Below are 22,628 nucleotides of genomic sequence, written 5' to 3' on the forward strand. Positions count from 1 at the left end.
TTATTCCCTTAATAATTAAACCATGCCTTTCCTATTTTGCCCGTTAGGTCTAAGATTCAGAGTGGATTGAGAGGCCCCTGTGTCCATCAGGAGAGGCCTCCTCTCAATGCAGACCCACCTGAATGTTCTCAAGGGCTCCAGTGTGGAGGGTCCCTGGTGTGATGGGAGCTGTGACAGCCCTGCCAATCCATGTCCATCAAGGGGTGGACTTGCTGGTCCTGAGGGTGCTGCTGTCTGTGCTTGCAGTGTCCTTGTGCCCTGCAGCTGGAGCCCTGATTCCTTGCCAGGGGCTGTTTGGGTGGGCTGTCCCCTGGTGAGGAGGGCAATGCCTCTGCCGGGTGCTTGTGGCCGAGCCCGTGCCCTGGGTGCTGGGGCCCCCTTGGGCCCTGGGGTTGATCCCTCAGGGGCTGTAGGAACTCTGCCCTGGCCTTTGCCTTCAGCTTGGCCTTTTGCTGCTCCCTTCTTGCATTCACCTGCTGTGCCTTTGTGCCCAAGTGCTGCAGGGCCTTCTTCTGCCCCTCCTGCAGCCCCCCTCGGTGCCTGTGGGTGCTCATCCTCTGAGAGCTGCTGAGCTTTCTGCAAAATCATTCGTTTCTGTGGTGATCCCAAGAAAAGAAAAGAAAAGAAAATCTCAGTCCTTCCATGTACAATCTGTATTTCCCAGGTGTTCCTTGCTCCTCGTCCCTGTGCTCAGGGTGCCCTCCCCAGCCCGTATCCCAGAGCCGGTCCCTGTCCTGCCGCAGTGTCCAAAGGCGCCCCCCGGCGGGCAGGGCCGGCAGCTCCACGGGGCCGGGCAGCGGCCGGGGCGTCCCGCAGCCTCCTGGGGGCCGGGGGCCACTGCCGGCCCTGCCCGGGGCTGGTGGGGTCAGGCAGCGCCCGGCGCTGAGCCCCGGCTGCCCCACAGCCCCGGCCCGGCCCCGCAGCTCCCCCCAGGCCCCCAGCCCGTGCTCCCGGTCCCGCACCTCTGCGCCCGGTGCTGCCGCTGCCCCCCACAGAGAAACCCCCTGAAACCCTGACCTCCTTGTTTTCCTCTCCTGGAAACCGGGGATACAAATGATCAGCCGGCAAATGTTGAGGATAAGACTCTGCTGAAAAACATCCAAATTCTGAGTATTTTTCTCTTCCTCCCCTTTTCTTTTTCTCACCACATAGATTCCTCCTGCTGCTTCCTGCCTTAACCATATTCCTGCACACTCCCCTTCACCCAGTCTCTTCCCAGCACACCAATGCCATCCATCCCCTGTTGTCCTAATCCCTTCTCCACTTCTCTTATTGCCCCCCTGGGTGTCCAAGTCCTTAATTGCCTCTGAGGGAGTGTGCAATCTACCTCACCCTTCTCCCAAGGGACCCTTCAGAGATATTTTGGGATCATCATCCCTTTGGCACAGGACCCCTTCCTGGCTTTCCCTTTTCTGTCTCCATGGGTGCCCTGCCGTGCTCACTCCCCAAAGATCCCAGTGCACTCACTGATGAGATTTTCAGTGCTCTCTCCCTGCTGACTCTTCACAGCCCCCCCTGATGTGCCCCTCGTCTGTCTCCTGGTCACTCTCAGGCACCCAATCAGTCCCCGGTGCTGCCGCCCCCAAGGGGGCCAATCACCCAAACTGGGTGAGGCACCTTCAGCTGCACTCACTGCCCGCTGCCCCAGACGGTGGATAGAATTCCGGACGAGTCCCAAGGTGTGTGGAAAAATTGACCTCACCAGAGGATTCTGTCCACAAAGCAGACAGAGGAGTCCTGTAAAAGTACTTTCATTCCTAAAGAAAGGGAGAGGCCATGGGACATTTCCTACAGGGTCTTTCCAGTTGGTGGAGGACACAGCCTCCTGTTCATCCTAATTTTCCCAGCTGCATCTCCCTCTTCCTTTCCGCATTGGGTGGTGTACTTGAGAGGAAGAGACTTCCCAATCCACTTACTACATATCCCCTTGATATGCTCCCTACTTTTGTGTAGCAACCGATATTCATGGCTCTGTGAAGTCTTTGTTGTTCTTCTTCTCGAAGTTCATGAATGTGGCAGGACCTTGGCTGAGCAGCAGTCTGTGTCATCAGTTAACATTTTCTTAAACTGATGGCTTCTCCTGTCGCTTCCTTACATACAAGTTCCTGGGTCTATCTCTCAGCAGATTCACAGCATCTGATTGTAAAGACACTTTCCTCTTCTTCCTTTCATGGGGGTCCCGCGTTTGTGGGACATCCCCCCCTGGCGCTGTGTGTCCCCCCTTGCTGCAGCCCCAGCCCTCAGGCAGCGCTCAGCCAATCAGAGCACGCGGCTCTGATGACTCAGCAGTTGCCAGGCAGACCCGCAGCTCTCAGCGTTCCCCACCTGCGCCCAGCGCCCCCCTCGGCCCCAGCGCCCCCCGCGAGCGGAATTTGGGGAGGTGGGAGTGGGGCAGCGCCAAGGCCGGGCCCCCCCGCGCTGTCCTGGCGGGAGCGGCTGCAGTGGGGACCGAGTGCGGGCGGGAGCGGCCGAGAGCCCAGCGCTGCCCCAGCCCGACCTGCCCCAGCTCCATCCCTGCCCCTGCCGTGGGATGCTGTGGGTTTGGGGGCAAGAGGGAGCCGGCAGCAGGTGCTGGGCCTGGGGCAGGAGGAGAAGGGAAGGAGAAGCAGGGTTGAGGAACAAAATGGTGAAACCCTGGACGTGGGAGGAAAAGGTGGGATTGTGCAGGAGAAGGAGGAATAGCAGGAGGAAGAGGAGTGTGAGGAAGAGCAGGAACAGAGGAGGAGGAGGAGGAGCAGAAAGAGGCGGCACCACACGGTTCTACTCCTCCCTGTATCTGCAGCCTCCCCCCCAGCCCCAGGAGCTTTGTCCGTATGCAGCAGGTGACCAGGGGAGGGGGAATCCATGATTTTCACAGAGGCTGAATCTTGGGGTTTCTGAGCTTTACTGGGCAAATGTTGGTGCTTTTGTGCTTTGTGAGGGCTGAATCTCTGTATTTTGAAGGAGGTTTTTGCTGAATATTGACGTTTGGGAAGTTTTTGATCTGCATCTTGATGTTTAGAGGATTTTTGTGCTGAATCATGGTATTTTGGAGGTTCTTTCAGACACAAGATGCCCAATGACTTTCCCAGATGAACTTGGGCATGGAGGTTTTCCCAGTCCAAGCTGCTGTCCTCTTGATTTTTTCTGCAAACCAGGATTTTTAATTCTCAGGGTGTGGCCTGATGGAGGAGGAGGAAAAGCCCCGAATGTACCTCATGAAGAGGGGCTGCAAACCCTGCCCAGGGAGTTCTGGGGAGGAAAGAGCCCCCATGAGCCAGGAATGCATCCTGTGATCCAGCCAGAGCTTGGAGCTGGTGGAGAAGCCTCATGGCAGGGAGAAGCCACACAGGTGCTTGGAATGTGGGAAATGTTTCAGCTGGAGCTCCAGCCTGAGGCAGCACCAGGTGATCCACCCTGGGGAGAGGCCCTTTGAGTGTGAGGAGTGTGGGAGGAGTTTCAGCCACAACTCCATCCTGATCCAACACCAGAGGATCCACAGTGGGGAAAAGCCCTATGAGTGTGGGGAGTGTGGGAGGAGCTTCAGAGGAAGCTCGGCCCTGATTCGGCACCAGGTCATCCACACTGGGGAACGGCCCTACACCTGCTTGGAATGTGGGAAGAGCTATGGGTGGAACTCTGACCTGAGAAAACACCAGGGCACCCACACTGGGGAGAGGCCCTACGAGTGTCCTGAGTGTGGGAAGAGGTTTCACAGGAGCTCCGATCTCCTCAAACATGAGCGGATTCACACAGAGGAGAGGCCCTTCCGCTGCCCCGACTGTGGGAAGGGCTTCAAGGAAAACACCAAACTCACCATCCACCGGCGCATCCACACTGGGGAGAGGCCCTACGAGTGTGGGGAGTGTGGGATGAGCTTCTCACAGAGCTCTCAACACCAACGGAGGCGCCACTAAGGGAAGTCCTATGAGTGCCCCACGTGAGGGAAGAGCTTTGTGTGCTGCTCCAGCTCTGTCCCCCATGAGACAATCTACATTGGATGATCCCCAGTGAGCGTTGTTGGGCAGAGCCCTGGTGATCCATGGTCCTGGTGATCCGTGTTGGGAAGACACCTGGCTTGGAGGCTCCACATCTTCCTGGTTCCCTGTGGGCAGCTAGATAAACCCAGCAGCAGGAACATCCACTGGGACACAGACCTACAATGGGAATTCCTTGGGGAGGGCAGATTTGTTGACTTTCAACCCCATAAAATCTTTTGCATTCAATCCTATCTTCTGGTGACATCAGGGAGTACTGAATGGTGTTGAAGGTATGTTCAGGGTGGACTATATGATGTTTGTATCCCCAGTCATCTGTTCTGTTTATGCTGAATAATAAGTTTTGTACCTTTAAGACTTTTCCTGAGAGTGAAGAGGGAGAGAAGAAATGCGGAATTTGTTTTCAGAAACTGCACTCACTCCTCCACATTTCTGCCCCTGGACTGTTGTTGTCTGCGGATGGACAGACAGCGGGACAGAGCTCTCCTTTGCTTTTAGTTAGTTTTAGCTAGCTGAGGTAAAGTAGTTCCCTACTGTGGGTTGTTTTTCCCTTTTCTTTGGACCTGTTTAAACCTGCTCTGGCCTGAACACCAGAAGAGCACGGGCAGCTCACACCTGTGGCCCACCAGGCCGGGCCTGGGCTGTGGCATTTCCAGCACCGGAGGGACTGATAAGGGACTGAGTGAGCTGAGCTACAGCCCACAGAGGGACTTTGTGAGTTTGTCTCTCTTTTAGAGCAGCAAGAGGTTTTATTGTTTAATATTGTTTAGGTTTTATTGTGTAATAAACAGTTTTTTCCACTTTTCTTCAAAGAGGTATTTTATTTTTCCTGAACCAGCTGGGGGACACATGGACATGGAGGGGGACATAGCCATTCATGGGGATGTGGGTGGACACAGGCATGGATGGAGATGTGGGGAACAATGACAGGGATGGAAACATGGTGGGGAGACAGCCGTGGGTGATGACATGGTGGGACATGGCCAGTGACATGTGGGGACATGGCCATGGCTGGTGCCATGGGGGGAACTTGCAGGGGATGTGGGGGATGCTGGGTTTGAGGGAGTTGAGGGTTCCTGGGAGGGATTTGGGGCTTGCTGAGGCCTTTGGGGACCCCAGGCCAAGTGGCTCTGGCTGTGCTGGGAGACCATGGGGGAGGTTCTGGGACAGCTGCTCAAGGACCCCCTGAACTGGAGCCCCAGCCAAGCATTGGGCTCCTGGAAGGGGATGAACATCCTTGTCCCCAGGAAGAAAATCCCAGCACCCCCAGGGTGTCAGGGGCAGCTGAGAGGCCACAACAGGAGGGGAAAGCCAGACAGAGCTGTCACACTCTTAAACTACACCCCAAAAGTCCCAAAACTGAGGGATTGCTCCCAGGAAAAAGCAGCCAGGAGATGCATGAATTGAGGGAAAGGGGGGATGTGACCCCCCAGACTGAGCAGGAGGGACCTGCATCCCCCAAAACCAAATAGGGACGAGAGGTGGAGCTGAAGGCATGATGGGAAAGGGGTGGGAGTGCAGGGAAAAAGAGGATTCAGAGTGGGAGAGGGATGGGATCCCCAGATTGAGTTGGGAGGGGTCCTTGGGTTGGGGGAACGATAGGAGAGGGGAGGGAAAGTTGGGGATGGGATAGAAAAAGGGTGGTTCCGTGGGGATCCCACTGTGTCCCCATTGCTTGATCCCCGGAGTGATTCCCTGGGGCTCTGGAGGGGAATGGATCTGCACTGGGTGGATTCCCAAGCCCCCTGCCCATCCCTGGGGGGCTCATGGGGCTTTCCCTGGTTCCTTCCACCCAAATGCTGCAGCCATGGGAGAGAGAAGGGTGTGAAAGGAGGATCTGGATTGGGCACAGAGGAGGAGCAATAGGAAGAGGAGGGAGAGAAGAAGCGGAGGATGGGAAAAGGAAGAGCAGGAAGAAGAATAGAAAGAGGAGGAGCTGCAGCAGAACCATGCTGTTTTCCCACTCGCCCGCTGAGTCTGCAGCTCCCCTGGCCCTGGCAGCATCTATCCCCCCCAGATCTCACAGGTGAGTAGGGAGGGGGAACTCACCCCAAATCCATTGGAGGATCTCTGGGAGGGTTTGTTTCAGGGGAGGGGATGTTTGGATCTTGCAGGGCCCCAAGGGTGAGACACAGATGCCCCTTTGGAGAGCTGTGGAAGGTTCCTGTGGCAAACCGTCTGTACTGGCTGGGGCAGTGGTACCAGCTGGGGGGGATATTGGTATTGGGACTCTGATTGGCATCAGAGTGGGGAGAGCAACGAAGGCCAATCCTGGAGCTGGGGGATCCTGTCAGCCTGGAGGGGTGGGGGAGGCTGGAGATGAGCAGGGTCTGGGCCCATCCAACTGTGAACAGGGCAGTTACTTTTTGAGCTGGACTTGGGAAGCAGGACCAAGGGCCTCACCTGTTGTTTTTCCCCCAAGCCAGGATTTGTCAATCCCAATCTTTGTCTGGATGGAGCTGGAGGAGGCTGCGAGGAAAAGGAAGATGGCCTGGGACACTGAGGCAGGCAAGGAGGAAGTCACTGCCCCTTTCTCCCTCTCCTCTGTTTCATGTCTCAGCCCAACATTTCCTCTGGCTGCAGGACAACCCCGCTACCAATGCCGTCCTGCCAAGGATGAACTGGGGGGATCTCCTTCCCCTTCCCTCAGGCAAAGAGGCAAATCCCATCCTGTCCTTGTCCACAGCTCCTTCCCCTTCTCATTCTGTCCTTCTTCCTTCCTCATTCCTTCCTCTTCTTTTCTTTCCTTTCCTTCCCCAGGCACTGAGCTGCAGACAGAGACCAGGGAGAGCAAATCCCTGCTGCATAACCTCATGGGAGAGGCCGTTTTGAGCAGCTCCATGGCATGGGAATCCAATGGGGAGGATAAGCCCTGGAGATCCCACACAAGGAGGGGTTGCAAACCCAGCCCTGGCAGCTGTGAGGAGGAAAGATGCCCCCTGTGTCCAGAAGGCAGCCAGAGATTCATTCAGAACTCAGAGGTGGTAGAGACAACTCATGGCTGGCAGAAACCCCACAAGTGCTTGGAATGTGGGAAGGGCTTCAGCCGGAGCTCTGGAGCTCAGATGGGATCTGGCTCCAGGTGATCCACATGGGGAAACGGCCCTACAAGTGTGGGGAGTGTGGGAAGGGCTTTGGGTGGAGCTCCAACCTCATCAATCACTGCAAGATCCACACTGGGGAGAGAACCTATGAGTGTCCCGAGTGTAGGAAGTGGTTTCTGAGCAGCTCCAATCTCATCGTAATGAGTCAAGGGATCAGCTGGAAATGTATTTACGATAATTGAAAACTGTGGTTGAGTCAAGGGGCCAGCTGGGAGTATAACTGAGATAGTAGAAGATTACATATTTTAGTTAAGATTTTAAAATTAGTTAAGAAGGTATGTTAGCTAAGCAAAAATCACATAGGTTAGTGAAAGAGTAACAAATATATTAGAAGTAAAGCTCGGAGTGACAGGGATAGATGTAGCAATTGTGGAGGAGCAGAGACCATAGAAATATCTTGCCTTAAGAATAATCAGTTTGGAGAGGCTTGGACCATGACCAGCAGATCAAAAAGTCCTGCAAACTTGCCATGGGTGAAGAATTTACCATGAGGAAGAGAGCTTTCTTCTTCACATACGCCCACTCCCTTATTTCAAAATCCCACAGACCCAATTAAGGCAGTGCAATTGCGCAGTCATATTAGGTATTCAGCTGATTATAATACAAAGTGGGCAGACAATGATTCTGTATTATGCATCCTTAGAAACTGCTTGGATATGTAAAACCTTTTCTGTATAAATAGAGAGCAGGAGTCTGCAACTCCTTGCACATCCATTTGGAAATGATTCTTTATATGTCCAGCACTGCAATAAAATACCCTTCTTTTCAACTTTAATTAGTTGAAGAGTTGTCTGTCTGTGCTTCAGTACATCAGCAGATTCACACAGAGGAGAGGCCCTTCCACTGCCCCGACTGCGGGAAGGGCTTCAGGCGCAACTCCACCCTCGTCACCCACAGGCACATCCACACTGGGAAGAGGCCCAATGAGGGTCCTGTGTGTGGGAAGAGATTCTCCAGAAGCTCTCACTTGGTCCAACACAAATGGAGGCACCATTAAGGGAAGTCCTGCCAGTGTCCCCCATCCCGGTGTCACCCCCTTTTTTCTGCCCTCAGAGCTCCTGAGCCAGTGGCAGCTGCAGCCCCTTCCCCTGGCCTTGCACCTGACTGAGACCTCCTGTGATTGCGCAGGGAGGATTGGGGTGTGACCTGGCAGGGAGGGTGGGGTCCAGGGAACACTGGGTGCTGTGGGTCTGCCCAGCAACTGGTGAGTCATCAGAACTGCTCTCTCTGATTGGCTGACTCTTGTTCATTGCATTCTCTTGTTGCCTGTGGAGAGGCCTGGGAGTTGAGAGAAGGAATGGGAGAGATCCCACCCCGAGCACTGGCACAGGGAGAACAGACCCAGCCTGGGCACAGGGAGTGAATTTATTACCAACCAAATCACATCAGGACAAAGAGAAGGGAAAGGAATCTCTCCAACATCTTCCCCCCACCTAGGGGGGTTAATGATGATGGAGAGACGGGGACATCTGAGTTTAGATCAGAAGCCAATTTTATTGAATATGCCAGGGATTTATACGGGGTTTTACTTGTATGGTAGTTATATAGGGCTCCATTTTTTGTAACAATTTCCCATTGGTTACACATTCTTGAGGACATCAGGTCACCTGGTAACATTATCTTATCACTAAGTTACTAAGTTTCACATCTTGTTTCTTGGTCCCCTCTTGCCCAGGGAGCCTTAATCTGTGTCTGTCCCTCCCACAGTTTCTGCTCAATCAGGCCTAAGATATCAGGCCCCTTCATCAGTTCCACTGTACTTTTTGTTTTATTCCCCATACCTCCCCCTATCCATTCAAACAAAAATACACTCTTAAGTGACTTGTCTATTAATTTTTTCACGCACTGTAAAATACAAGGAATAACCATAACAATACATAATACAATGCCTAATACATAGAAGCCTATTTTAACTAAATTTTTTATCCATCCACCAAGTCTCCAATCCCCCAGAAGTTTTCCTAGCCCTGTAAACCCTGATACCACTGGGTAATCTTAACCATTTTCCCAAGGACATAAGTCTGTTAGAGGTTAAACAGGCGCTGGTGTGGTGGTGAGGTCCTATTCACAAGGGTTCTCCGCCAATGTTGGTGTTCAAGGTGAATCTTCAGGTGATGCACTCAAAGATTCTTAAAAACGGCTTCACATTCTTTGCTGGAATCCACTTGGGACCATTCTCTGTGGAGACACAAGCAAAACCTCTACCCCCGGTGGCCTAAGGATAAGGCCCCAATATCTTACCAGATTCTGGATCCTTCACTAATGCAGGGGTTTCTTTCCTTTTGTTGCAATTGTGAATCATGATTAAAATGTGGAACAATCGGTGGGTTGGGGTCCATCAAAGAACAATTCAAAAAGTTGATCACATAAAGGGCTTTCTGCAGTCTCTTGGCAGGGTTGCCATCTCTGGCCCCCCTTTCTGTTGTACCAAGAGATGTTTGAGGGAGCCATGAGCCTGTGACAGATTGGCCTGTTGGGGAATGAGGAATACCTGTTTTGTGCATAATTCCCCAGAAGGCAAAAGAGTTAGCAACTCGATGGGAAATATAAATTGGGCCATTGCCTGTCTTCACTTCAGACGTATACCAAGAATGGCAAAAGCAGCAGTGAAGTGTCTAGAGACATCGTAAGCTGTTTTCCCTGAATGGGCAGATGCAAAAAGAGCAGCAGAAAAGGTATCAATAGAGGAATGAATGTATTTTAAATGACCAAATTCACAAAAATGGGTAACGTCTGATGCCAGACTTTAAGGCTCTGAAGCCCTCTGGGATTAATACTTCCTGCAATAGAGAGAAAAGAACACCTTTGGCAATCAGGACAAACAGCAATAGTTCTTGAAGCTTGGGCTTTACTAATGCCGAAGTGCCAAATCAAAGTGACACCATTTTGGTGAAAAAACAAATGGATCAATTTAGGCTGTTCTATCTTATTAGGTAGAACAGATTGTTGTACAGGCATTGTTAAAAGGCCAGCTTGCCTGTTCCCTTCAGCTAAAAATCTGGGATGGTCTGTATGTGAACAAATATGCATAACAAAGTAAGGAAATGTTCAATTTTCTAAGGAAAAAACAAGGAGCTGCAACCAATAAAATTGTTGTGAATTTTCAACTCTTTCTAAACTGATGCTTTGGCTCTCATCACTATTCCTGCAACATAAGCTGAATCTGTAAGCAGATTAAAAGGAACAGAAAATTTTTGAAAAGTTCTGACAACAGCAGCAAGTTCAACAATTGGGGGGGACCACTCAGATATGGATAAATCTGCTCTCCATTAGACCCACTAGAAGAGGGGTCTCTCCATACTACCACAGATTTCTGAGAGTGACCAGAACCATCTGTGAATACTGTTAAGGCTTGAAGTGGAACCTCACTCCTCTTGGGTTTCTCTGTCAATTGAAAAAAAAAAAAAAAAAGCTTAAAAAAAGCTTTTAAAAGCTGTTAAAACAACTCATGTTTTGGAGGATGTATTGAGATTTGTCCACTGAATTCAGGAAAGGCCATCTGAAGAGCCTTGATCCCTGAACTATCCAATTCAAATAAAAGGTGGTTAAAGGTAGGAAAAGAGTGGAAAATTCCCCTCCTGCAAGAGAAATGAGTCTCTGTCAGGCCTTAACAACCAGTTGGGCCATCATTTCATGTTGGGTACTGATGGTTTTAGTCGTTTGGTGTGGTAAATAAATCCATTCAGTGATAAACAAAGAGTCTGGTGCATTGGGGTCCCATTGAAACATCAAGGCATGGGGCTGTTTTGCTGGATGCAAGATTATTAAAAAGAAAAGCAGCTCAGGTGCCCAGTGTGCAGCTTGTTGGTTTATTATGACATCAGCTGGGCATTGCAGCACCTGCTGAACTTGAAATGTAAGTTGTCTAGGTGATAAAAGGTCTGAATCTCCTTTTAATCATTCAAACAAAGGACTTTTAGCTTTGTATTTGAATTCCCTAACAAGGAGTGCACCCAGTTGATTGTTCCCAAACATTTTTGTGCATCATGTAAGGTGCAAATATTTGTCTGAATTTGAAGACCTTGGGGAGAAATTGAAGAGACTCCAATGCACCACCCCAAACACCTCCACGAAGGATGTTTTTGTACCTTTTGGGAGCTATGCAAAGCCCTGCCTGAGTTACAGCTTTGGTGACAAGGGCTAACTAAGGCTTCCTCCATGACTTCCTGTTGTTCAGCTGTTACAAAAATATCATCCATAGAATGGTGCAAAAGAACATTAGGCATTTGTTGATGAACAGAATTGAGGACCTAGCAATATACCACTGGCAAATAGTACAGGTGTTTTTCATGCCCTTAGGTAAAACTATCCAGTGATATCGCTCTAAGGGTGCCTGCATTTTTGTGCTTGGAACTGAAAAGGAAAATTTAGGACCATCATCAGGATGTAAAGGAATATCAAAAAACCAATCTTTTAAATCAGTAACAGTCAAGTGCCAATTTTTGGGAATCATGGTAGGAGATGGGAGACCTGGCTGTAAGACCTCTGTGTCTTCCATAGCTGCATTATTTTTCAAAGATCATGGAGTAAGCGCCATTTGCCAGTTTGTTTTTTGATAACAAAAATGTGAGAATTCCAAGGACGGTTAGAAAGGACAAAATGCTCTTTCTGGATTTGTTGTTGGAGCAACTCTGTTAATACACAAAGTTTTTGCAATGGTAGGGGCCATTGATCCACCCAAACCATTTTCCCTGTTTTCCAGGTTAGTTTTAAAGTGTCGCTCTCCAACGGCCCCCTTTAAAAAGCTGATTGAATCCTAAAGCCCCATTGGGAGAGAACATCCCCCACCACGGTACCATTGGTACTGGTAATACAAACAGTATGATTGAGGCACGGTGTCCCTCGGGCCCTTTGATCTGTATCCAGTGGTGGGTTTGACAGCTGCGGCTGCTTCCTCCAATGCCTGAACGTGCCTGGAGCACTTTAGCAAGGGACCACTGTGAGGGCCATTTGTCTTGAGAGATACTAACTTCAACCCCTGTGTCTATGAGGCTGTCAAGTGTTATCTTTTGCCCTTTTAATGTCAGGGTACACCAGCATGTGGGGTATTGTTCTAGTATAGGTTGTACCCAACATATTTGGGGTGTTCCAGTAGACCCAAATCCCCTATTTCATATTACGTCTGTAAAAGGTATGCTCATGGTTTGGGGAAATAAAATCAGTTGAGCTATTCAAGTTCTTTGGGGAACAGTGAAAGGCAGTTGGAGTGTCCAGGCCATGATCATAATCTCATTATCAGAGTCTATAACCCCAAGGAGAACAAAAAGTCCCATCAAGGAGATGGATGACCAACCTAAAAACAATGCATGCATACGCTGCCTGGATGGTCCTAAAACTCCTGTGGGAAGCAAATGAACTGATGACTTAAGTAACATTAATGTGATGGAGGTTGCCAACCCAGACAGGTTCATCTGTCAACCATATCAAGGCTACAACTGGACATTCATTGCCCTGCATCACAGTGGCCCCTATTAAAAATATGTATTTTGACACCCCATTGAGATAAACAATGTCATCCCCACAAACTTTGAGGAGCATCGGCAACATAGGGTCTGATGTTAGCTTGTTGGCCATCAGGATGTTTCACATTAATTACAATGGCTGACAGGCCACCTGTTGTAGCACCACCCAACCCCAGAAGTCCAAAACTTGCAAGAGTGAGAGGCCACGATTGAGGCCAGCAAAGTCACGAGAGTATTGTGACATCTGCTCCAGTATCAATCAAGGCTGTTACTGATATGGTTCCTGGATGACATCCACTGGCAGTGAGGATACATGTCTTTTCTGGATGGTTCTCCATAACTTTCTGAGCCCAGAACACTTGAGGTACCCCTGTTGATCCAAAACTTCCTGTGCCACGACTTCGGTCCACTGTATTCAGAACAGAACTCACAAAAGGTACAATTTGAGCAATGCAAGTTCCTTTCTGAATAGTGACAGGAGGGTCATCAATGGATACCATAGCATGAATCTGTCCTAAATAATCAGCATCAATAAGTCCTAAATGCACATGAATACCTTTTAATTGTAGTACTTGATCTTCCCATCAAAAACGCACTCAATCCCCATCCTATTGGACCATAGGCATCGAGGGGCACTTTGCACATTTCTTTTGTCAGAATGGTTACTGTGTCAGCGGTGGGTATATCAATCCCTGCAGACCCACTTGTTGCCCCTTAGTATTGTTCACAAATGTTTAGCTTTGCAGTGCTGGGGAGGCCCATATTTGCTGCTGTGGTTCTTGGGGTATTTGTTTTCCCACATGCCCCTTTGCGCTCTTCTTCCTGTTTCCCTGCAACAGCTGACCATTTGCATGATATTTACTCCTGCATTGTTGAGCATAGTGCCCAAATTTAGCACAACAATTGCACACAACATTGCTGTTTGCGCTTGGCTTAGATGTTATATTCTGGGTATTACACTGTGCCCTTACTTGCCCTTGCTGTCCACAATTATAGCATTTCGATCAAGGTCTTAGAACTGCAGCAAGAGCTGCTATTTTATGGTCTACTGAACCAACTTTCAAGCAAGCAGTCATCATTTGAGGCAATGTGGGTTCCCCAGGTAAAGTGTCAATAATCTTTCTGCAGCCTGAGTTTGCATTTTCTTTAGCCAAATGTATACAGAATTTGTGTCGCAAAGATTCATCATCTACCTGTTTTTCAATAGCTGCAGCAAGCTCTTCCACAAATTGCAAAAATGGTTCTCTCATCCCTTGTTGTATAGTATCATATCTCTGTTTTGGAGCTGCCATTTCCATTGATTTAATTAAAGCACTCGTGCCAATTTGCTGAGCTTGTGCCAAAATTGAAGGATCCCACCTTGCCTGTGAATCTGGGTTAGCAAAAGGCCCAGTGCCCAGTAGGGCATCAACACCCACAGCATGATGAGGGTCGTGTTGAGGCAACTGCATATTTGTTACAGCTGTGTGCTCAGCCACTTGCCTCCAAGTTTCTTGAAATACACTGTATTGTACTGGCTGGAATGAAATAGTAGCAAGATGCATGATGTCATAAGGTGCAAGCATATCTGCATTAATTACACATATTAATTGCATTACCTCTGAGGAATTAATGCCATACTGAGCCACTTTCGATTGGAGATCTTGCACAACCTTCCAGGCAAAGACGTGATGACTGTCATCCTGCCCTGTTCCAGGAGCTGCTTTAAAAACTGGAAAAGCCATAGGGTTATCACAGGCAACATTTGCATTAGCACTGTTCTCCTGAGGTACTCTTGGAGCACCTAATCTTTCTATCAGGTCCCAATTCTTTTCTTCAGCTGCTTTCTTCCTAACAAATTCCCAAAACTCCTGAGTGTCCAGGTTTAGAGCAAATTTGGGAGAGAATCCCCCAAAGGAGCTCCAGTAGGAAAGCAGATCCAATCTGCTCTTCTCCCCCCAACTGGTCTGGGAGAAAATACCTCCTTGGAGAAAGGTGGAAAAAACCTGTCTATTAAACAATAAAACCTTAACAATATCAAAGAATAAAATCTCTTGCCACTCCAAAAGAGATGACAAACTGAGAAAGTCCCTCCCCGGGGTTGCGGCTCAGCTCACTCTGTCTCTGATCAGTCCCTCCGGTGCTGGAAATGTTGCAGGCCAGGCCCGGCCTGGTGGGCCACAGATGCAGCTGCCCGTGCTCCCCTGGGTGTTCAGTCCAGAGCGGGTTTCAAGAGCTCCAAGGAAAAGGGAAAAAAACAAAAGTCCCCACAGTAGGGAACTTCTTTGCCTCAGCTAGCTAAAACTAACTAAAAGCAAAAGAGAGCTCTGTCCCACTGTCAGTCCATCCGCAGACAACAACAGTCCAGGGGCAGAAATGTGGAGGAGTGAGTACGGTGTCTGAAAAAAACCTGCTGCTTCTTCTCTCCCGCTGCTTCACTCTCTGGAACACTCTTAAAGGTGCAAAACTTATTATTCAACATAACATAATTGGGGATAAAAGCATCATATAGTCAACCCAGGACACTGAGGCTCTCAAGGAAGCCCAGTTACTTGACGTGGGGGCAAAGTCCATGGGGCAGTAGGGCTACCGCTATTAGAAGCTGAACTGTCAACAGTTCCCTTCCCCAACTCAGATGTTACTGTGGGCGACTCATCACTTGATTCGCTGTCGCTGTCACTGTCAGGTAATGGAGGATACAACCGTGCAGATTGTTCATGCAGCTCAGAGGGGAGCGAAGGGGCAGATGGCTGGGCTAGAACAGAGGGAAGCAGGGGGGCAGACGGCTGGGTTTCTCTCTCTGCTAAAGACATTTCAGCTACCTGGTGCAGTGGTGTGGTGTATACAGGCACCATTGCGAGCTGCTGCGCAGCTGTGACATAAAGAGGTTTAGGAGTCTGAGAAGGAAATACTATGGCAGTTTTCCCAGAAGCTTTGGCAGCTGTCCCAGAAGCCTTGGCATCCAGCCCAGAAGATCTGGCAGCTTTCCTGGAAGCTTTGGTAGCCTGCCTGGTAACTTGCATGGCACCTGCACCTTCTTCAAGGATAGATTCACCAAGTTCCCCATCAGAGGCCCTCTCTGCCTCATCCCCTTCATCAGTTTCTGTTATCAACCCCGATTCTTCATCCACATCCTGCTCTGTTCTCGCTCGGTTTTCCATTCCTTTAATGCCTCAAAAAGCAATCCCCAGGTAACAGCTAGATCAACAACAGTTTTATCTCCCACTCAGATGACTTCCCACAGTCTGTCCCCGACTTTTTCCCATGCTTTAACACTAAATGCTGTGTCAGGATCAGTGCCAAAATCCTGTGATTTAGCCCACAGCAATATACTACGAAGGGCATAGTCTGAAGTATTAATTCCCTTATGTCTTAACAAAACTTTCCATGTAGCCAAAACAGTCTCTTCTTCATTAGATAAATTATTTCCCATTATTACTAGTTGGTGGCTCACCTACTTCCAGGTGTCTTGATAGGAGAAAATCAGGTCTGGGCTTCCCTGTGGCTTCCACCCGCCATTCTCAGCTGCACCAACGCCGCCTCCCCCACTACGTCCCAGTGAGTCATGGCTGCCAGTCTCTAGGAGCCCGTATGGGTCCAGATCAAGTATGTTCTTAAGGGTGTTGAATCACGTTGGGGTCACCAGATGTCACTGTCAGGCCAGTCATGACACAAGGCAGAGACCACAAGCAGTCTCAGATGGTAACTCTTTATTATCGAACATGGCTGACCTTTTATACACTTTCTAATTGTTTATACTTCTTCTACCCTAACTATTGGCCACAATAAGTCAACATAATATCCTTGGGGATAAGTTACAGTGACTTTAACTAACTTTCTAAAAATACTTCATCCAGCTGCAAAGTTCTCTTCTTATCTTTCTTCAATTCCTTACTTTTCTTGGTCTCCTCAGTTACAGCCTTGGAGAGAATCCTTATCAACTTCTTGCTTGTTTCCTTTCTTCTCACTCCTTTAGCTAACAGGCCCGCTGTTGGCCCCTTCCACACAAAGGCATTTGCTATACCAGCCCCCACAGTAAGGTTCATTAGTAACGGTTGCCCTATGCTGAAGGCACACAGGTGGTTACATGCCTCTATCATTTACAGCAGGGTGGGCTCCTCCTTAGACAAGGACTTCAGAAGTTTTTTACAATTCTCATTAGCATTTTCAGCAGCTAATTTTGAAAGCAACACCTGTCTGGCAATGTCATTCTCAATTTGTCTTTTAAGAGCTTGTTTCAAGCAGCCATTGAATTGCATATAAGGCTCCGCCAGTCCCTGCTTTACATAAGTAAATACTTTTTGGGGGGCTCACAGCATCAGGAACCTTTAAAAATGTGCTATGCGCAGCTTCAGTAATACCCTCAAGGGCCTCACTAGGAATGTGGGTTTGCCCAACAGGGTCTGAGTGGCTTCCTTCTCCGGCCAGGTCGTCAATCATGAGGGCTGCAATATTCAGGTTTGCATGTCCCACAAATTTCACAAGCAAAGCTTCGAACCCCTTTTTCTACTGAGTGTCTGTGGAGGCTGGTGGGCCTACAGAACAAAGGCCATTATAGGCCTTTGGACAGACAGACAGACCCCAAGTTGGAGAAATCTCCCCTGTTCAGGGCAATTGAGCAGACCCTCTTCCAGGATGCTTTGTTGTATATGCAAATGTACCCAGTTCTACTTCCCTGGTTGGACTGTTGGCCTCTCCCTCCCTTTTTCCTTATATTTATGTCCTTGAATGTTCTCCCTTCCCTGCTTATCCATTGGCCCCATATTGCCTCAGTGTCCCACCCTCTTTACCCTATTGGCTGCCACCCCTTGTCTCTCCTCTTTACTGCCCTGAGCCCTCAGCCCATTGGCCCTGATGCTCTGTTCCGCCCCCGCCATGTCCCCTGTATTTAAACCCAGACCTTCCACTGTTCTTTTTGTCTTTGTCCCTGAACCCCTTTGTGCATGGCTGGAATAAACCTCCTTCTCTGGCATCCATACAAAGACCCTTCCCGTTTCTTTGTCGTTGTTGATTCTACAAGAGAAGTGTGTGCTGCAGTGATTGTGTGTGTGTGTGTGTGAGTGCCTGTGCCACCGAGCGGCTTCATTACTGGAGACACTTCTGGAAGGTCACGGCTCCGCTGCCTCTCTCTCCACCACCAACGGGCTTGCGGCTTGTGACAGCTGGCAGCCTGAACAGGGACCTGTTCGGAGCATTCCTGGAGGTGTCTTCAGTAGCTTTTTGGCTACTGAAGTTAAGCCGTGTTCGGAGCAGCCAATTCCCAGAGGAGACTCCTAAGTTTTATTGGGGGAATCGCACAGGTGACCGGCAACCTTCTTGAGGCGAGAAGATTGGTTGAAGCTGACGGACAACCTGGAGAGGTTTTGTTGACCCACTGTCATGTGAGTACTATATTTGGGGGTCATCCTTTTTTGTCTTTCCTTTGCCTTCTTTTCCTCTTGGATGTTGGGAGAAAGTGTGGGGATGGGAGCCAAACTGATCCACCCACACAGGGAAGTTTATACCCAAGTTAGAGGAATCCTTGTTGGAGAAAATTTTCATTTTTCAAAGGGAGATTTAAAATGTTTTATTCATTGGTTGTTCAAGTATTTTCCTGATGTTATGAGGGAATTCATTCTAATGAGTTCTGGGACCATATAGGATAAAGGTTCTATGTTCTTTGAGTTAAAGGGGATCTTTCAGTGGGGAAATTTTATCCTTTGGCCTTATTGCTAAGTCTGTAGAAAACGTTGGGAAACATTCGGGACCCCAGTTTAACACCCCTTCTCCCCGTTCCTCCCCTCACATCCCTAAACTCTCTTCCCTGCCTCAGGCAGGATCGGGAGATGGATCCTGCCAGCAGGCGCAGGGTTGCTGCCATCACCCTGACATCTCCCAGTGTCCTCTGTCCCCTCTCCAGTGCAGCACTGGCCATGCTGCCTTGGGCTCTCTCCTAACCCTCTTACCAATGCCCATGTACCCAGTTCTACCACCCCCAGTTGTTCCCCCAGATGGTGCCAGGAATGTGGCCAGCCCCACCATCTTGTCTTCTCCCTCTCCAAGTTTTTCTGCCCTTTCTCCACAAAATGGTGCTGACCCCACAAAGGCAATGGCCATTTTGTCACCTCCCTGTTCTGCCAAAAACGACACCTCTGACCCTCCTCCCACTTTCTCTATTCCTGTAATCGCGCCCTGCCCCTCCCTTCTGTGTCAGGAAGTGTGTCCATGTTGGGACTTCCCCTCTCTATCGGGAATCCCCTCCCCATTGTGCCCACCAACCCTACCCCTTCCTCTCTTGACTCCTCTCCTGATGGTCCCTCCCGTTCCCATTCCCACAACATTGGAGCCAGAAGTGGTGATGACAGCGACCAGAAGGAGCCCATATTGGCTTCCACAGCTGCCCACAAACAGGCAGATTCTGGCTGCCCCAAGAGGCTCCATGCAGTCATCAAGTGCCCTCCATCCTCCTCGGAGGATGAAAATAGGGATTCTGCAGACCCGGATTCCAGTCCTGAGTCTGAGGATCACTGGGCCAAGCTGCAGAGGGAAGCCACTGGGAGGGCTCAGAGCTCACCAAAAAGATTGTGGGCTTGCAGATTATATGTAAACACAGCAGAAGAGTGACTGCAATCAATTCCTGGGAGCCAATCCCCTATGGGGAATTGAAGGAGCTCTGCAAAGTGGCTAAGGAATATGGTTGGGGGTTGCATTTCTTAAAAAAATTTCTGGAAGCCACCTTCTCTGATTGTGTCTTGGTCGTGCATGAAAATAAAAATATCATGAATTGCCTACTCTCCCTGTGTCACAATCCATCCTTACGAACGGGTTTCGTGATTGTTCGTGGATTTGATCTCAGGGTGCAAAAAACCGACACGGCACAGGGGGGTTTGCAGTGATAATCAAAACAAATGCACCTTTATTGAATAACCAAATGCATTGGGGAGGAATTGGGGAAAAAAGGGAAAAATAAGGAAAAGAGGGAGGAAGAGAAAGGAAGGTATATAGCTACCAAACATAGAACAGCCAAGTCCTTTGATGTCCAGCCAATGGAGTTCACCAGGTCACGTCTGGGGAGATCTTGAAATCTCTCACTAACTCAGAGGTTTTTTTTATGATAACTCTATTGAAAATTGTGAGGGAGGGGGGGAAACAGATACAATAAAGAATAGATGTAACAGGTAGTCCATGTTCTCAGCAGTAAACGAGAGCCATTGTCTTCTTGGTCCAGCGGTCACAACCTGCAGGCAAACATCTCGCTTTGGTCAGCTTGCCTCCCCCACACACCTGCCCCGGGCTGGGGGTTTCAGTGCCAGTCCTTGGAAGGAGCAGAGGGGCCTTTTCACATGGGGGTTTCATGTCTCACTCCTTGATGGAGAGGCTCCTTACATCTCAGTCTGTCTCTCACGGTGGTGGTAAAACAGGTGAGGGTCTTCTGTGGGGGGAGCACCCAAGACTCAGGAGAAGTCCAGCCAGGCTGAGAGGTGGGACAGCTTCCAAGGCTATTGCTGCAAAAAGGCAAGATGCCCACTTCTTCTTTCATTGGGCTCAGTGCAGCATACAGCAAACAACACCTGTGAACAATAGCTTAGCACCGTGCTCAGGTCTTGGAGCCGTTGGCATGTAACTTTCTCCAACAGGGCCAGAAACTTCAGACAAGGGTCTTTTCTTCAGTGGTCCCCAATGACGATCGTGAGGCAGATGAGAGAAACTTTGGGCAGAGTCTCACACCCCGGTCGAGTACATGCTGTGGGAGAGACAGTAAAAAAGGCATCTCAAATCACTGGCGGACACATATTCAAAAGATGCCAACAAACCAAATTTAACCCTTGAATAAATGGCAGGAGAAGGTGACTTCCAGAAGCCACAAGACCAAGCAAAGGACTTACAAGAAGCTGCACTCAGTGGCATCACCACTGCTGCAAAGACATCCCTGCTCCTCACTCTCGACGACACCCTACATACACAGAGCTTCACTACCATTAAACAAGGGCAAGTGAAATTTTCATGAAATTTGTAGACAGACTTAAAGTTGCACTTGAGTGACAAATAGAAAGCCCAGAGGCCAAGAAGGAAGTGCTAAATAAAATGGCCTTGGCAAAGGCAAACAATGAGTGCAAAACAATATTAAGAGCTCTCCCCTTTGACCCAGAACCTACAATCAACCAGATGGACGAGGCCTGCAACAAATTATCTTCCACTGAACACACCGTGGCAAGGGCAATCTCTAAGGGAGAGGGCCTTTTTAACATCCCAAGACGCTGCAAAATGTTTTAATTGTGGGGAACTGGGCCTTTTTTTGAAGGACTGTGCAGAATACAAAATGCCTAAAGACCAGCAGCCACCAAAGAGGTGCCATTCATCACACTGTATGCATTGCAACAGACATTCTAACAACTGTTCTCAGTTGTGTTATCACCAGTAACCTCACCACCACCAGCAGCATTATCAGCCAAAAAACTTCCAACAGACTGCAGGGTGGCCCCGTGTGAAGACAGCAAATGGAAAGCTGTTTCACTGTACCCTCCCCACTATTCTGGAGGTCCAATACGTGGGAAATTCCCGCGGAGCTCTTCATACTCCGAACAACAGACCAGAGTGACCAAGGCTTTCCAGCAAGTTCAGGTCAGGACATGACACCAACTGGTGAGTGCTTTGTCTATACAATTTGATGACTCTGCTTTCTATCGTATTCCCACCAGAAAATATGGACCCCTAGAGGGCCTGAGGGATGTGCTGGTAATAGGTAATTGTATTCATGGACCAAATGAAATACATATTATAGTGGAAGTACAAACTGTTGGGCCAAGTGACGAAATCACAGTCACTTTCTGCTGCACAAAACCACCACACTTCCTGCACAGAGAGACTGTGATCGCCCAAGTCTTTTTATTTCCATTAAGCATAGACAATATCCCAGAGCACCCAATGGCATTCTGGGTTGAAATCATGGGCCAAGACAAGCCCCTTATAAAGTGCAGTCAGTTGAATAAAGGTAATGACATCCACCTACAAGGGATGGTGGACACAGGGGCCAATGTTACTATCATTACACAACCTCAATGGCCCCTGAACCCGGAGCTGACTCCTGTCACTGGAGTCACCTCAGTGATTGGAGGAGCCGCCATCTCCATGAGGAGCGAGCGTATTATCACAACAGAGGGACTGGAGGGCCAAACTGCCACCATCAGGCCATTTGTAGTCAGGGCACCCACCACCCTGTGGGCCAGGGACCTGTTGTCCCAGTGGGGAGCTTGACTTGATATTCCACCTCTGTCCCGGGATTTCTATTTGGGGCCACTGCAGAGTGCACCACCCCACCATCACCTGGAAGACTGACACCCCACCGTGGGTGGATCAGTGGCCCCTCTCAACAGAGAAATTACATACCCTCGAGCTTCTTGTGGAGGAGCAGCTCTCCAAGGGCCACATTGTACCTTCCAACAGCCCTTGGAACTCCCCTGTCTTTGTTCTCAAAACACCTGGCAAGGACAGGTGGACACTCCTCCATGACCTTTGTAAAATTAACAAGGTCATTGAGGACATGGGTCCCTTGCAGCCTTCCTTCTCCGTCCTTGCTTCCTTGTGACTCGAGACTGGTGGTCATAGATATCAAAGACTGCTTTTTCAACATCCCCCTCCATCCTCAAGATGCTCCCATATTCACCTTTTCCATCCCCTCCCTGAACAGACAGGCACCTCTGAAGCGGTACCACAGGTGAGTCCTCCCCCAAAGTGAGAAAAACTCCCCTATATATGCCAGTGGTACATGGCCCTTGTCCTATCTCCCATCCAAAGGACTCTCCCAGATGCCATTATCCTACATTATATGGATGGCATTCTGTCTTGGTTTGAAGACAGATGTCTGCTAAGGAAGGCAGGAGCTTCCTGTGAAATGGAAAATGTAAACCCCCTCCCTCTGAATTATTATAATTTTGAAATTAAAAAGCTCTCAAGCAAAGATATGGGAATAAGAATAACAGTTATTTACGAGGAAAACTAAAAATACAAATGCAATAGTACAAACAAAAAAACCCCACTGGCAGAGTCAGAATATGACCTGACACCCTGTGGGTCACAGTGGTGGTAGCAGTCCTATTAAATGGAGGCTGCAGTGCTCCTGCAGTGAC

General features: G+C 49.2%; 3 protein-coding genes across 5 annotated transcripts in view; all 3 read left to right on the top strand.

Moving 5' to 3' along the window:
• LOC139585533 (zinc finger protein 502-like) overlaps positions 1–7,856 on the top strand; it is a 93,341-nt gene extending 85,485 nt beyond the window's left edge. Inside the window, exons 2-4 of one of the 2 annotated variants that reach the window (XM_071418344.1) lie at positions 5,783–6,003; positions 6,400–6,485; positions 6,738–7,856. The gene's annotated coding sequence lies outside the window, so the exon portion shown is untranslated. The remainder of the gene's footprint in view (positions 1–5,782; positions 6,004–6,399; positions 6,486–6,737) is intronic. The other variant, XM_071418345.1, reaches the window with a different exon arrangement.
• Positions 1–22,628, top strand: part of LOC139585535 (zinc finger protein 502-like) — a 76,693-nt gene that overhangs the window by 5,127 nt on the left and 48,938 nt on the right. The gene's annotated exons all lie outside the window — the stretch shown is intronic.
• Positions 3,276–4,789, top strand: LOC139585571 (zinc finger protein 154-like; the record flags this gene model as incomplete). The annotated part of the gene is made up of 1 exon (XM_071418362.1): positions 3,276–4,789. A coding segment is annotated over one exon (621 nt), but the record flags the coding sequence as incomplete, so codon positions are not given.

Source organism: Agelaius tricolor, unplaced genomic scaffold (genome assembly GCF_023055355.1).
Source record: "Agelaius tricolor isolate 1412-34295 unplaced genomic scaffold, bAgeTri1.0.p SCAF_84, whole genome shotgun sequence".
NCBI lineage: Eukaryota > Metazoa > Chordata > Aves > Passeriformes > Icteridae > Agelaius > Agelaius tricolor.